Source organism: Leucoraja erinacea, chromosome 19 (genome assembly GCF_028641065.1).
Source record: "Leucoraja erinacea ecotype New England chromosome 19, Leri_hhj_1, whole genome shotgun sequence".
NCBI lineage: Eukaryota > Metazoa > Chordata > Chondrichthyes > Rajiformes > Rajidae > Leucoraja > Leucoraja erinaceus.
This window is the reverse complement of record NC_073395.1, coordinates 22,523,135-22,538,138: the sequence shown is the minus strand read 5'-3', so window position 1 is coordinate 22,538,138 and position 15,004 is coordinate 22,523,135. Positions and strand designations below refer to the sequence as shown.

Sequence of the window (15,004 nt, the reverse complement as noted above, 5' to 3'; positions counted from 1 at the left end):
TCATCAGAACATAGTTTAACCCGTTGACTATAAATTTATTTCTGGAATATATTGGTCAGTAAGTCGGACAAGACGAAAATGGTTTCCTGGTAAATTAAGAATTACTAAATTTCTGCTTAGTCTCCAGGTTTAGCTTTGGTAACTTTTGAAATATTTTGCTTTGAATTATGCACCGTAGCTTATTAACAGTCTACCCTCGTTATTACGGACCTGTTTGAAATCGATTTTGGTTAAAGCGGCAGAAATGTGACGTAACCCACGTGTCAGTTCATATCAGCAACAAACATTTATTTCCAATATTTAAAGTATTATGGATTTTGGGTCCTTTTCTGTTAATTGTGCTTCTTGATTAGTATATGTTTATTGGCTGTATTTTCCAATACAATACATATTTATCCTCCTTAGTCAGTTATAGTGGACAATCGGCAATAATGGACATCATTCTCTTCCCTCCCCACCCCCTGGCTCCCATGGTCCGTTATAATGAGAGTTATCTGTGCATATTTCCATGAGGTTTCAGTCTAAATTCACATCCAAAAGAGAACAGCACCAAGATTGCATTGGAGTGCTTGTGTAGATTTTTGATCTGGACTCTGGAAGGAACTTGAACCCAGAACCTTCCATCTCAAACCAAGAGTGCTGATGACCATGCAACAAGCAACACCTAACATGATTTGAAACTACACGAAAGAATGGAAACAAGGAAAAGGATATAATTTTGCGAGACAATCTGCAAACAATCCTTGGCGTTAACAAAGGGGGAAAATGTGATTACCCATTAGTCACTTAAGTAGGAAACTCAAGAGACTGACCTAAATGTAAGTAAGCAAGTGTATTTGTGCACTTCCATTCCTTTTCATGAGTGGCAACTTTCACATCATCCATCACAAGTGGTACCCAGCCACCAAAGACATACATTCTAAAGAAAAATAAGTACAGACAAAAAAAAACAGGTTGTGCTGAAACCATTTACAACAAAACTGTGCATTGTATTTAAAACAGATATAATTGGACAATATTGAACAGATACAAGGGAAACACAATCAGTAATGGCTCATGCTGCTTAAATATAGGAGAATGTCAATTATCCAAACCGTGAATTTGGAATACAGGTGCACAACCTTTTATCCGAAAGCCTTGGGACCAGACACTTGTCGGATTTCGGACATTTTCGGATTTCAGAATGGAAGATTTTTAGCGTAGATTAGGTAGGTAGCGCGGGCGGCTTGAAAAGTCTGGAGCAGCTGCCTCCTCCCCGGAGACCGGGAGAATCATTGCATAAATGTTAGTCAGTTAGTTTGGAGGGATTTTATGTGGTGGTGGTGGTGTAGGGGTGAAGGGGGAAACTTTAATTCTTAGTCCCCTACCTACCTGGTCGGCGACTCCCAACCCCGCGGAGCTGGGTCCTCCGTCCGGCCGCGGGCGGCACCGGTTGTAGCTCCGACCCCGGCAACTCTACCCCTGGCTGCGAGGCGCTCCAAATCCAGCGCGGCCCGCGGCCGGACGTCCCAGCTCCGAGAATGTCGGGAGTCGGCGACATCGCAGCGCTGGGATACCAGCGGGGAGCGAGCAATGCCTTACCGGGTCGCCGTGCGGCAAGCTCCGGAGCGCTGTGGCCGCCTTCTTCCAACATTCGCGGAGCGTCGCTGGATTTGGAGCCGCGGAGCTGGGGGCTCCGTCCGGCCGCGGGCGGCGCCGGTTGGAGCTCCAACCCCGGCAACTCTACCCCTGGCTGCGCGGCTCCAAATCCAGCGACGCTCCGCGATGTTGTGTGTCGGCGGCCACAGCGCTCCGGAGCTTGCCGCACGGCGACCCGGTAAGGCATTGCTCGCTCCCCGCTGGTATCCCAGCGCTGCGATGTCGCCGACTCCCGACATTCGCGGAGCTGGGGCGTCCGGCCGCGGGCCGCGCTGGATTTGGAGCGCCTCGCAGCCAGGGGTAGAGTTGCCGGGGTCGGAGCTACAACCGGCGCCACCCGCTGCCCCACCGGCCACAGCGCTGCGGAGCTTACTGCACGGCGACCCGGTAAGGCATTGACCGCTCCCCGCCTCTCCGACCAGGTAGGGGACTAAGAATTAAAGTTTACCCCTTCACCCCCCTTCACATAAAAGCCCTCCGAACTAACTGACTAACATTTAAGCAATGATTTACAGATGTTTAAGCGTCTCCCGGTCTCCAGGGAGGAGGCAGCCGCTACAGTAGTACAGACCTGGGTTGACCGTGGGTCGTTTTGGGTCAGGTTTGGCGCCAAACGCGAGCTTTGGTGCGCAGACGACATCTGGAAAAAATGGCCGGTTTTCGGAGCTTTTCGGTTTCTGGAACACCGGATAAAAGGTTGTGCACCTGTATTTGGAAAGTTACAGCGCCAACTGCAAAAAACGTACATCCAAAAAGCAAAACCTCATTCGGAAGCAAATGGGAAGAAACAAACAATTTGGAAAATTGACCTTCTAATTAATAAAAATATTTAAAAGAATATGTAATTATCAAAGCGACAAATACAGATAATTGTTTGAGGAAACTGAAAGGAGCACTGATAACAAAATTTTAGCACCTAACTTGGAAATGGGTTACATAACAAATGAGATGCTAAACAGTGAATATTACAATTTCATAATAAAAATGAACATAACATAATTAAGTGTTAAAATATTAGACAACATCCTAAATCACTTACTTTTACGTTTAGCCTAATTGATCATTTTACTAAAGTTTGCTTTTTAATTTAAAATGTATGATCAGGATTTTCTTAGGAAAAGCCCTTTGGCCCACTGACTTCACTGATCAAACATCCATTTATACTAATGCAATCCAAATCCATTTTATTCTCCACCCAATATTATCAATTCCTTCCAAATTCTACCACGCATCTAGAGGTCAATCAAGCTACCAACCAGGATTGTGGACAGAATCTGGCATACTTGGAGGAAACCTACACTGCCCCAGGGATAAAGTGCAATCGCCACACAGACAGTACTGGGGTCAGCATTGAACCCGAGTCACTGGAGGTGTGAGTCAGCAGCTCTACTACTCGCTGGGGTCAGTGTGCTGTCTGTCGCCTATCAAACAGGTAAAATCCTGTTGATTTGAAAAAACTACAAATAGTTAGCCTCAGAAAGAGCCCAAAACCTAATATAGATTTCAAAGCTATACTCCAAATGATGCAAAGGCAAGTTGAGTTACTAGTGCCCAGTCTTACACCCAAATCCAAAGAGTAGCCGCAGGTACTTGTTTTTCCATTGCTGCAACCTCGTCAGTTTCATTATGAAAAATGTAAGAACTACACTGCAGTTAAGTACTTCTAATCTACTGACAAGGACAAAACACCAATGAGTGTAGCTGTACTGCAAATTTACAATCTTATAAGAAACAAGCAGATTAATATTGTTTTGGACGGCAATGACTTTCCTCTAGCATTGCCAATGTGGTCTCAGATTACAATTTTGTTTTAAGTGCCTCTTTTCCATTTCGGATAATTTTCCTCCCAAAAATATGGTCTGCAGACTTAGTGGCAATCTTTCAGTACTTAGTCATTGATTGTGTAATTATTTATTTGTAGAAGTGTTTTTAAAAGTAATCTACTATTAAGTCACCCAAAGGTACATGTCTTTAGTTTAGAGATACAACGTGGAAATCAAGCCGATCAGCGATCACCTGTACACTCGTTCTGTTCTACACACTGGGACAATTTAAGGAAGCCAATTAACCTACAAACCTGCACATCATTGGAAAATGGAGCACCCAGAGAAATCCCACGTGGTCACAGGGAGAATGTGCAAACTCCATACAGACTGCACCCATGGTCAGTATCGAATGCAGGTCTCTGGCGCTGCAAGGCAGAAATTCTACCGCAGCGCCACTGTGCTGTCCGATGCTGTCCTTCACAATACTCATCTCTATAGCGCAGTTTCCATGAAAGATGGATTAACGCATGCTTTTAAGAACAATTTGTCTCCCTTGCTGAACAATTAGCTATTTAGATTATGCTATTACAATTACTCTTAATTCTGTACAGGAGAAATTCACGATCATGGTAAGAAGTAAGAGTATGGTCCTCCGTCGCCCGCATACATTTCAAACCTGTACATAGTAATTCCTAGGATAATCCTTTGATTTTTTTCAGAGCACTTACTTATTCGCAATGACAGTCGCAGAATGCAAACTCCGAGGGAGTGGCGTTTGACCCTTGGTTACTGGCTTTGTCCAAACCAAGCTTTCTGTAAACATAGGAAAAAGTACTCAAATTTAACTGTAAATATCTTTGTAGCAGAGTTGGAGATGTGGAGCACTGAAACAGGCCTTTCAGCCCACAAACTTATGCTGATCTTTTTTGCCCATCCACATTAATCCCATTTGCCAGCATTAGGTTTTCTCCATTGGCCAAAATAGACAACTCAAACGCCATATATTTCTCAGTACAGGTCATTTCCAAGTTATGAACACTCAACTTATGAACATCCCTACAAATTATTGAGTTCCCGTAACTTATTATATTCAAAAGTCCGATGTATGAATGCATGTTAGATTCTGTTCCTCTAATATTGCTGCAAGCTAGATTCTCATTGTACAGATACCTCACCATGCATGCACATGCCATTAAATGTGCAGGAAGGAACTGCAGACACTGAAGATAGACACAACATGCTAGAGTAATTCACCTCAACAATAGGTGACATTTTGGGTCGAGACCCTTCTTCAGGCGGGTCTGTAGAAGGGTCTTGACCCGAAATGTCACCTATTCTTTTTCTACAGAGATTCTGCCAGACCCGCCCGCTGTGTTACTCCAGCATTTTGTGTCTATCTCACATGACAATAATCTCTACTTGATGTATAGACAGGCTGCTCCCTGTAGATAGTACATCGCTAAATGTTATTTCCTGATGCCATTATCTGTGCACTTTTACTATAGTTAGAAGAAAATTACCTAGGATTCTAAGATACATGGTGCAGAAACAGGCCACACTGCTCAACCAATTCATGAAGAATTCTGTTTAAAGCCCTGTCCCACGGTACGAGTTCATTCCAAGAGCTCTCCCGAGTTTGCCCTGATTCGAACTCGGAGATTTATGGTAATTGCCACTCGTCAATACTCGGGGCTCTGGTGGACATTTTTCAACATGTTGAAAAATCTTAACGAGTCGTCCCGTGCTTACCTGCCGTTAGTGAGTCTTCCCGAGTACCTGCCGTTAGTGTTACAAGCCGCTAAGAGACATCCCCGAGTTCCGACGTACCCGCTACATTCATTCTCCGTGCTTACCACGAGTTTGATTTTTTTTAAACTCGGGAGAGGTCTTGGAATGAACTCGTACTGTGGGACAGGGCTTTTACTCCACTTGAGCCCCTCAGCCAAGAGCCATACAAGTTTGAAAACACATACCTCTCGATTCAGGGACAGTTTTCTCCTAGCTGTTATCAGGCAACTGAACCATCCCATCACCAACTAGTGAGCTGTCCTGGGCTACCATCTACTGCATTGGAGACCCTTGAACTATCTTTAATTGGACTTCACTTGGCATTAAACATTATTCCCTTTATCTTTATATGTACACTTTGGACAACTGATTGTAATCAATAGTCTTTCCACTGACTGGATATCATGAACAAAATACATTTTCACTGTACCTCAGTACACATGACAATAAACTAAACTAAACTCACCTGAAGCCATCAGACAAATCTTTGACTGCCTTTTTCTGTATCTACACCTCAACCACCTGCAGGACAATCATTTTTTGGGGCGATTTCATAGAGATGGAAGTATACAGACTTCTACATCTTGGAGCAACCTGTGCAACAGCACTGTGGGAGCACCTTTACCAGAAGGACTACAATGGATTTAGTGCAATTGCAGATGGGAATTTGACATCACTGGCCAACATTTATTGTCCAAAAAGTATGGAGAAAAACAATGCACGACAATCAACTTGACCGTGGTTAAGGGTTCTCAAGAGCTGCAAAATTAGTAGATGCCTTGACAAGAGATGCAAGCACAGTTGTGGTAAGACAGGCATGAACCGCAACTACACAATCAAAGATTTTTGGGGGGGTGGGGGAGAAGGGTGAATGGAAGTGGAGCAACAATTACCGCAAAAAGGAGTTTGAAGAGTATTTTTTGTTTGAGAATGGGATTAGGTCAGCGGTTTGGAAAGAGAGATTTCAGAGAGATGGATCTTTGATTGAACACCGGGAATATGAGAGGATATTACTTCCGTGCTCTTAGCATTTGCAGTGCCAAGAAATGATTCCTTCAATGCCATAAATTAGCCAAATAATTTAAGCACAAAAAACAAGCAGCTAAAAATAAAAAACAACTTCTTGTGGCTGAATCGGCAACTGCATTGCCCGGGTTATGACCATGACAACACATTAAACGTGCATCGACAATACCAAAACTATTTGGGTTCATCCAAGATCGTGAAATTTGCTGAGGAAAAGCAGGTAATTTGTTTAAATCTGTAATGTTCTTACCCACGTCTAATATCCAAAGGTCACCAAGTCTGCACCCGCTCATCCCTCCATAAATGATCATCTTTGGTTTTTTCGCATCTTTATAAACAACTGCTGTATGAGATTCCCTTGGAGGAGGAGGAGTACCATATGTGATAGGAATGTCCCAACCTACGACACCAGATCCAGTCTTAAGTTCCACTGTGTACAAGTCGTTCAAGTACCTTCAAATACAAGAAAGTTTAAAAGTAATATCTATTCAGTGTGAAAATGAAACCATGAATTGCAGTTCTTAAGCAAATTTTAAATTGTACTGTGTGCCCCCTTTTTCAACAATGCCCCATCATTATCCGTCAACCAGTGGTAAAGAAAGCCTTTCCAAAAATTATCTTTACAATTGTATGTAGACAAAAATGCTGGAGAAACTCAGCGGGTAAGGCAGCATCTAGGGAGCGAAGGAATGGGCAACATTTCGGGTAGAGACCCTTCTTCAGACTGAAGAAGGTCACCTGTCCCGGTTTCTCCTCACACTTGATCACATTTCCCCACTCCTCATGGACTACCTTGGGACATTCGCCATGTTAAATTAGCAAGTTGTGTGACAGGCATGGACTCGGGCTAATACAGCGAGTGTTGCAAGTTGCTATATTTCACTTTGTTGTATCGTTTGGCCAGTAGAAATCCAGTCACCTGGTTCCTGTTATTCTTTACCGTAACAGTTAACAACACATTTTATGTAAAATATGATCCATCATTCTGTAATATATGCAGAGGTTATGCCAATGCTCTTTCCTCCATTGATAGTTAAATAGATGAAGCAAACCATTTAATTAAAATTTACAGGCTGCTGAATTTCATAAATGTCTAATTCACACTTAACCAACAGCCTGGTAAAAAAAAACCTTTAAAGAAACTTGACACAAATGCTATTTTTAATTGGTAATCATCAATAAATATCAAGTTCACACTACAGATCAACAAAATATTTCCAATGCAAAAAAATGAATGAATTAATAAATAAATCCATCAGACTAAACTTTTAAAATGGAACTGACAGCCCAAAAATCTGTGCTTTTATATTTTTGTAACCTCTCTTGTAACAAGATGGTTTAAAGCTGGCTAGATTAATATTGTAATTTATTTTGACAGGTGAATCTTTAAAGTTATTTATGTTTTACTGCCATTGCGATGTCTCTATTACCATGACCTTCTTTTGGACAAATCTGAAAATTGCAATTGATAAAAGTTGTTTTAAAAGTCTTATAACATTTTACAGATTTCTGTCCCAAATTATTAAAAAATAAAATTAAGATACTGCCAGCACAAAATAATTCAGATTCAGATGAAATAAAGCTAAGATTTACAATGCAACACCCAATGCTATCCTTACCCAAAGGACATTATTGTGCCCCAAGTACAAAGGTATTGAAACATATCATAATTTATTAGAAACTGGGGAGTACCTTGGAATATTATTCTTTGGGTCTTCGCTATCATTTGCCAAACCTCCAAATAAATAACATTTATTCCCAACCAGACATAAGGTGTGACCAAGGCGGGGACAAGGCTGTGGACCGTTTTTGGGTGGTTTCGGTTTCAGTTTCTTCCATTCCCATCGACTTGCCTTAAACAAACGTAAAACCATTTACAATGAGGCAATTAAAAAACTTCCATGCAAAAACAGAATTCATCCAATTTCTAAAATTCCAGTGATTTCTAAAAGATTAAATTTCTGAGAAGTCATATTGGCATACATATAAATACATTTGTTTTTTAAATGAAGCAGCTTAAACCAATGCTCACCTGCAGCTCATACAAATCATTGCTATACTTTCCATACTCCACCATTCCTCCAAATACCAGAATCCTGGTGCCATCACAGATGAAACCATACGCTGCGCAGCCGGGTGGGATATCCCCTCTAACAGCAGGGATGAACCACTGGTTTGTGGCTGTAATGAAATATTAATAGAACAAAGACAGGGGGTGAATGCACTGCATGAATCTGGATCATGGAACAAATAAATGTGCTGCCCTTTCATATGGAGTACAATTCAACAATCTATTTCTAAGGACATTAATATTTCCATTGTTAAAATTTGTGAACTTCCATTACAACAGGCTTAAATGTTACCACAGTTGGGACAAAGTATGAAGCTGTTCAAAAGCTCGCAATAAGAAACATACATTGAACGCGGCCACCAAAATGTGACATTTTAAAGTATTGTTATATTTGTGAAATGCTTTTCATCAAAGTAGGCCTAAGATGAATGATGGCTACTTCTTCTTGCATTTTCTCAGGGTTGAAGAAGATTTGCTTTTATTCTGGCTCCATGGGTTCCGAGGTACCTAATGTGCAACATGCAGATTGTCTCAGCAGGAGCAGGAAGTGCACGACAAGGCAGGCAGATGGTTAGATAGTTTGTGAAGAGGCAACCCTTTCTGTTATTTACACTGGGCTTCTGTATGGTTCTGACAGACTGAATGCTATCCCAAATGCTCTTTCCCCAAAACTCACAAGACAGTGACAGTTACACGTGTTCAACATTGTTTTGAGAACATAGTTGAATTTTCCTCTGCCCAACATCTTTTGCTGTGATTGAATTTGGTATCGAGCTCCTGCTTCAAGTTTTGGGCCTCTCACTGGAGCTGACTGGGTAGATTTAGAGCTTTAATACAAGGCGTGTTGACTTGGGAGAGAACCCTCTGGTAAGCTTATCCATCGCGCCGGAAGATTTTATAAAGACAACATTGGTGGTAAAGTTCGCTGGCACATTTAGGACTTTAGTGTTGCCAGACCTGCCAATTTTCCAGGCAACATATTAGAATAAAATACTGTACAACCAATTAAGTTTAAGCAGAGCTCTGGAACCAAGGCCCAGGTGAATGGAAAGGGAGCATGGGAGACTTCACCTGATGCCAAACTATCAGGATTTTCAAATGGTCAGATTGCAGATAATTGTATTTACTGTGTTTCTCCAAAGCTCTATTATTATTCTAAGGCCTGTTGTAGAGAATCTACGCTTCTGAAGTTTAAAGGAAAGCAGGTATCACTACTGCCCTGAAGACTATGACATTGGTTCCATTGTTCGAATCATAAGGTCATAAGAGATAGGAGGAGAATTAGGCCATTTGGCCCATCAGGTCCACTCAACCATTCAATCATGGCTGATCTATCTCTCCCTCCTAACCCCATTCTCCTGCCTTCTCCCCCTGACAACCCTTGATCTTCAAGCATTATTTTCCTGAAAGTATACCATGTACACTACTCACTGGAGACAAATAATTCCTCAGGGACATGTCTAACACTGGTTTGAAAATTGTTATATTTATTAGTGATAATATAATGACGATAATATAATCCATTTTATAAAATGTGTACAAAGAAAAATAAGTGGAAGAATGAAAAATTGATTACTTTGCTAAATTAAAATTTATCTTTAGAAACATTTTATTTGGGAGATTTACTGTAAAACACTTGTACATTGATGATACATTTATTCCAATGCTCTATAATGAGTCCTAGTCAATCATGATGCAGAGGAACCAAAACACCATTCAAAAAAATTGAAGCTAACTATTTAGCAAATTCTGTATTTCCACATCATTCAATTATGCCCCAAAATACCATATTATCAACCAGAACATGGTTACAAATCAGACACAAAATGCTGGAGTAACTCAGTACAACAGGCAGCATCTCTGGAGAGAAGGAATGGGTGATGTTTCGAGTCGAGACTCTTCTTCAGACGGCAGTTTGAATGTTGCATTTTTATCTCAGACCATATGAAGTTACTTTAGGGGTAATGCAAAAATTCTATCAATAATTTCCAGTTAAAGAATTGTGCCGAATCTCTCCCCACTGAGTGTTATTGGGGCAACAATAATATTAAAGCTGCTCAAGTCATTTTATTCCAGAACGCTTACTAAATTCAGTGGGTAAATGCAGTACAAACATGACATATAAATTACAAAAGCCTAATCCTTGGTCAATATCGAATATATTTGCAGCATCACAATTAGCCTCAATGTGACAGGCTTGGGAGGCGATCCAAACTTCCCATGCCTATTTGTCTTGTATTTGACCCAATTATCTACAAATGAGCATGAGGATTAATCTCACTCCTGGTAGCCTTCTGGCATATTCACATATTAAAAACGGACATTGTGCAGGTTCAGTGGCGACAGCAGTACTAGCAGAAACAAGTTAATGCCTTTACCTTTACAAGATCAAAGTAAGAGTAGTAGAATCAGGGGAGGTTATAGTCATAATAAAGATTTCTGGAGAAAATAAATAGCAAATAATATTTTTGAATTTTATAAGAAAGATATGCAGGGAAAGACAAAGTGCTGGAGCATCTCAGCGGGTCAGTCAGCATCCTTAAAGAACATGGATCTGTGACATTGAGTCCGGACCCTTCTCGAGTCTGAAGATGGGTCAAGACTTGAAACCACACCAATCCATTTTCTCTGTGGATGCTGCCTGACATGCTGAGTTGCTCCAACACTTTGCATCTTTTTTTTATCTGCAGTACTTAATCTGTCTTCCTGTCCTTGCCACCAAAGTGGATAACCTCACATTTATCCACATTATACTGCATCTGCCATGCATCTCCCCACCCACTCAAGTCACCATGCAGCCTCATAGCATCCACCTCGCAGCTAACACTGCCACCCAGCTTTGTGTCATCCTCAAACTTGGAGATGTCACATTTAATTCCCTCGTCTAAATCGTTAATATATATTGTGAATAAAGGGGTCCCAGCACCAAGCCTTACGACACCCCACTATTCATTGCCTACCATTCGGAAAAGGACCTGTTAATTCCCACTCTTTCCTACCCTACTCCCAATACCATGTGCTCTAATTTTGCACACTAATCTCTTGTGTGGGACCTTGTCAAAGGCTTTTTGAAACTCCAGATACACCACATCCACTGGCTCTCCCTTATCCATTCTACTTGTTACATCCTCAAAAAAATCCAAAAGATTAGTCAAGCATGATTACCCCTTCATAAAGCCATGCTGACTTTGACCGATCCCGTCACTGCTTTCTAAGTGCGCTGCTATAACATCTTTAATAATTGACTTTAATAAAATCTTACAATGCGCACTTTAACCACATGTGATTTTTTACATTACAAATTTCAATTGTGGAGTACAGAGGCAAATAAATAAATGATGGGTCTTTGTCCCAAACATTTTAAGGCCATTTTTATCCATTTTGGTTTCACCATGTTGAAATTACAGCTGTTTATATATAGTCCTCCCAGTTCAGGGCACCATAATGTTTGGGACACACGGTTTCACGGCGTTTGTAATTGCTCAGGTGTGTTTAATTGCCTCCTTAATGCACGTATAAGAGAGCTCTCAGCACCTAGTCGTTCCTCCAGTCTTTCCATTACCCTTGGAAACTTTTATTGTTGTTTATCAACATGAGGCCCAAAGTTGTGCCAATAAAAGTCAAAGAAGCCATTATGAGACTGAGAAAAAATAAAACTGTTCAAGACATCAGCCAAACATTAGGCTTACCAAAATCAACTTTGGAACATCATTAAGAAGAGAGCACTGGTGAGCTTACTAATCGCAAAGGGACTAGCAGGCCAAGGAAGACCGCTACAGCTGATGATAAAATAATTCTCTCTATAATAAAGAAAAATCCCCAAACACCTGTCCGACAGATCAGAAACACTTTTCAGGAGTCAGGTGTGAATTTGTCAATGGCCACTGTCCGCAGAAGATTTCATGAACAGAAATACAGAGGCTACACTGCAAGATGGAAACCACTGGTTAGCCGCAAAAAATAAGATGGCCAGGTTACAGTTTGCCAAGAAGTACTTAAAAGAGCAACCACAGTTCTGGAAAAAGGTTTCGTGGACAGATGAGACGAAGATTGACTTATATCAGAGTGATGGCAAGAGCAAAGTATAGAGGAGAGAAGGAACTCCCCAAGATCCAAAGCATACCACTTCATCTGTGAAACACAGTGGTGGGGATGTTATGGTCTGGGCATGTATGGCTGCTGAAGGTACTGGCTCACTTATCTTCTTTGATGATACAACTGCTGATGGTAGTAGCATAATGAATTCTGAAATAGACAAATCCTATCTGCTCAAGTTCCAACAAGTACCTCAAATCTCATTGGCCGGTAGTTCATTCTACAGCAAGTCAATGATCCCAAACATACTGCTAAAGCAACAAAGGAGTTTTTCAAAGCTAAAAAATGGTCAATTCTAGAGTGGCCAAGTCAATCGCCTGATCTGAACCCAATTGAGCATGCCTTTTATATGCTGAAGATAAAACTGAAGGGGACGAAAAAAATTGTGGGAGTCGGGGTAAGTGTGAGAGACATGTACCCAACTTTAGAATTCCAAAAGTGAAGCGAAATGTAGGTAAATAGAAGCGAGAGCTGAAGGGACTACAGCAGCTAAAGTGCTTGATAAACATTGGCCATGCAGATATCGGAATTGAAAATATTGGGAATTATCACGTTTGCTCACTGCATTTCATCAACAGCAAGGCATTATTTGTGTTTTTCCTTGATTCCTTTGGTATCTAAAAAGTCTCAGAAGTGATAAATCTGGCTGTAAATTTTTTTTCAGGTGCATTTTCATTTTGTATGTAAAAACCCACTTGGGAACCATGGGCGATTAAAAAAAATTACAGCCAGATTTATCACTTCTGAAACTTTTTAGATGCCAAAGGAATCAAGAAAAACACAAATAATGCCTTGGTGTTGATGAAATGCAGTGAGCAAATGGCCAATATTCGCCAAGCACTCTGGCTGTTGTTGTCTCATCAGCTCTCGCTTCTATCTGCCGTCATTTCGCCTCACTTTTGGAATTCTGAAGTACGCTAAATGTCTCACACGCTTATCCCGATTTCCATCATTATTTACAGCGCAAAATGGGCAATTTCAGCGGGTTTTAACGGGCCCGCTACGCTGGAAACAATGGTAAGTGCCTACCTGCAGTTCATCGCGTGTAATCCATTTGGAGTAGCGTAATAGTACGGGTCATAGGTCGTGACCCGACTGCCGTGAAACCTCCCTATAAACATTGCTATAATTTCTACATGGTGAAACCAAAATGTATAAAAATGGCCTTTATCAAAATCTGACAATGTGCACTTTAACCAAATGTGATTTTTTTCTATAACAAATCTCAAATTGTGGAGCAGAGGCAAATAAATAAATAAACAATGGATCTTTGTCCGAAACATTATGGAGGGCGCTGTATCCTCGCCTGGCTTTATCTTGCCCCTCCTCTCTTCCAACATCCCCACCCATTCTAAAGTAACTGACATCTGCTTCGCTATGTCCTTTAGAAAAGGCAATGTGCCACATTTGCTTAATCTGCAAAATAACTAAAGCTCTCAGCTCGTGGCTTTTACACTCTCCAAAATTGCCTAGCAAGCCAATCCGTTTGGATAGAGTTAAATGCTGACCAATAGCGCCCAGAGTCTGAAGAAAGGTCCTGATCCTTAAAGCGGCACCTGGTCGTGTTCCACAGAGATGCTGCCTGTTCCGCTGAGTTACTCCAGCACTTTATCTTTATCTTTATCTGCGGAGGGTAATGGGCAGCTGACGTTTCAGGTCGAGACGTTGCCATTAGTACTGGCAGAAGGATCAGTGGAGTTTGAATGGAAGCAGTGAGGTGATCGTACAGAGAGCCAGCTGATTGGTATGAAGATGATCACATGGATCGCAGCTCCTCGCCAGTGTAAATAAAGAGAGGCGTCACGGCCGCCCCCTGCCGCCCGGCGGATCCACGGCTTCTCCTTCCCGCATCCGGCCCAACACCGGCCTGCCTGCTCGCCCCGCCCACCCCCAACAACCATACTGGCCCGGGGACGGCGCAGACCCTGGGGTGACCCAGGACCATTAATCCTCAACCTCCCAGTGGTGGAGCAAGCCTTATGGATGGAATATTGTCGAACCTGGCCCACACCAGCCGTGCGGATGGGGTGGGAGGTGTTGACCAACCACCTCCTCCTCCCCATGGCCTTCGACAACTCGGTCGGTGGGGGTGACAGCGGCAGCGAACAGCAGCCCGGGTTGTCGCCAGGATACAGCTCGGCCTCCCTAGACCCCTCCTCCGTCCCCGCCCCCTCCCACCCCGCAGGCCGGGACACCGAGTCCCCTGCTCACTGACACCAACCAACACCCACCCTGCCACCCAAAACCAAGCGCAAGGCTCCCCGATGCACCGCCCATTCCAGCCGCAGTGGGCCTGTTTTTGTTTTCAAACGCCGCCGCTCGGCGCCAATGGCCGCCGGCCGCCATCTTGGACACTGGCAGCAATGGCGCCTTCCCGCTGTTTTTTTGTTGTGTTTCTCTCGCCTTGCCCTCGCGGGCCCACCTGTGTTGTACACGTGCAGCTCGTCCACGATCCCCTCGTTGCCGCCGCCGAAGATGATCATCAGCTCTTTGATGGCCACCACCCGGTGACCGTGTCGAGGGCGAGGGACCGGTCCGGTGGCTCCGGTTACCCGTCTCCATTTGGGAGAGGGAGCCGCCATCTTACTACACCCTCCCCACAGTGCACCGCGGTCGGCCC

General features: G+C 42.7%; 1 protein-coding gene across 1 annotated transcript in view; it reads right to left on the bottom strand.

Annotated features, from left to right (window-relative positions):
- Nucleotides 1-15,004, bottom strand: part of LOC129706372 (host cell factor 2-like) — a 46,527-nt gene extending 31,523 nt beyond the window's left edge. Inside the window, exons 1-6 of the mRNA XM_055650645.1 lie at nucleotides 14,807-15,004; nucleotides 8,251-8,399; nucleotides 7,911-8,071; nucleotides 6,469-6,671; nucleotides 4,133-4,217; nucleotides 813-919 (exon numbers count right to left, since the gene is read on the bottom strand). Coding sequence (XP_055506620.1) covers nucleotides 813-919; nucleotides 4,133-4,217; nucleotides 6,469-6,671; nucleotides 7,911-8,071; nucleotides 8,251-8,399; nucleotides 14,807-14,966 — 865 coding nt within the window. The 5' untranslated portion in view covers nucleotides 14,967-15,004. The remainder of the gene's footprint in view (nucleotides 1-812; nucleotides 920-4,132; nucleotides 4,218-6,468; nucleotides 6,672-7,910; nucleotides 8,072-8,250; nucleotides 8,400-14,806) is intronic.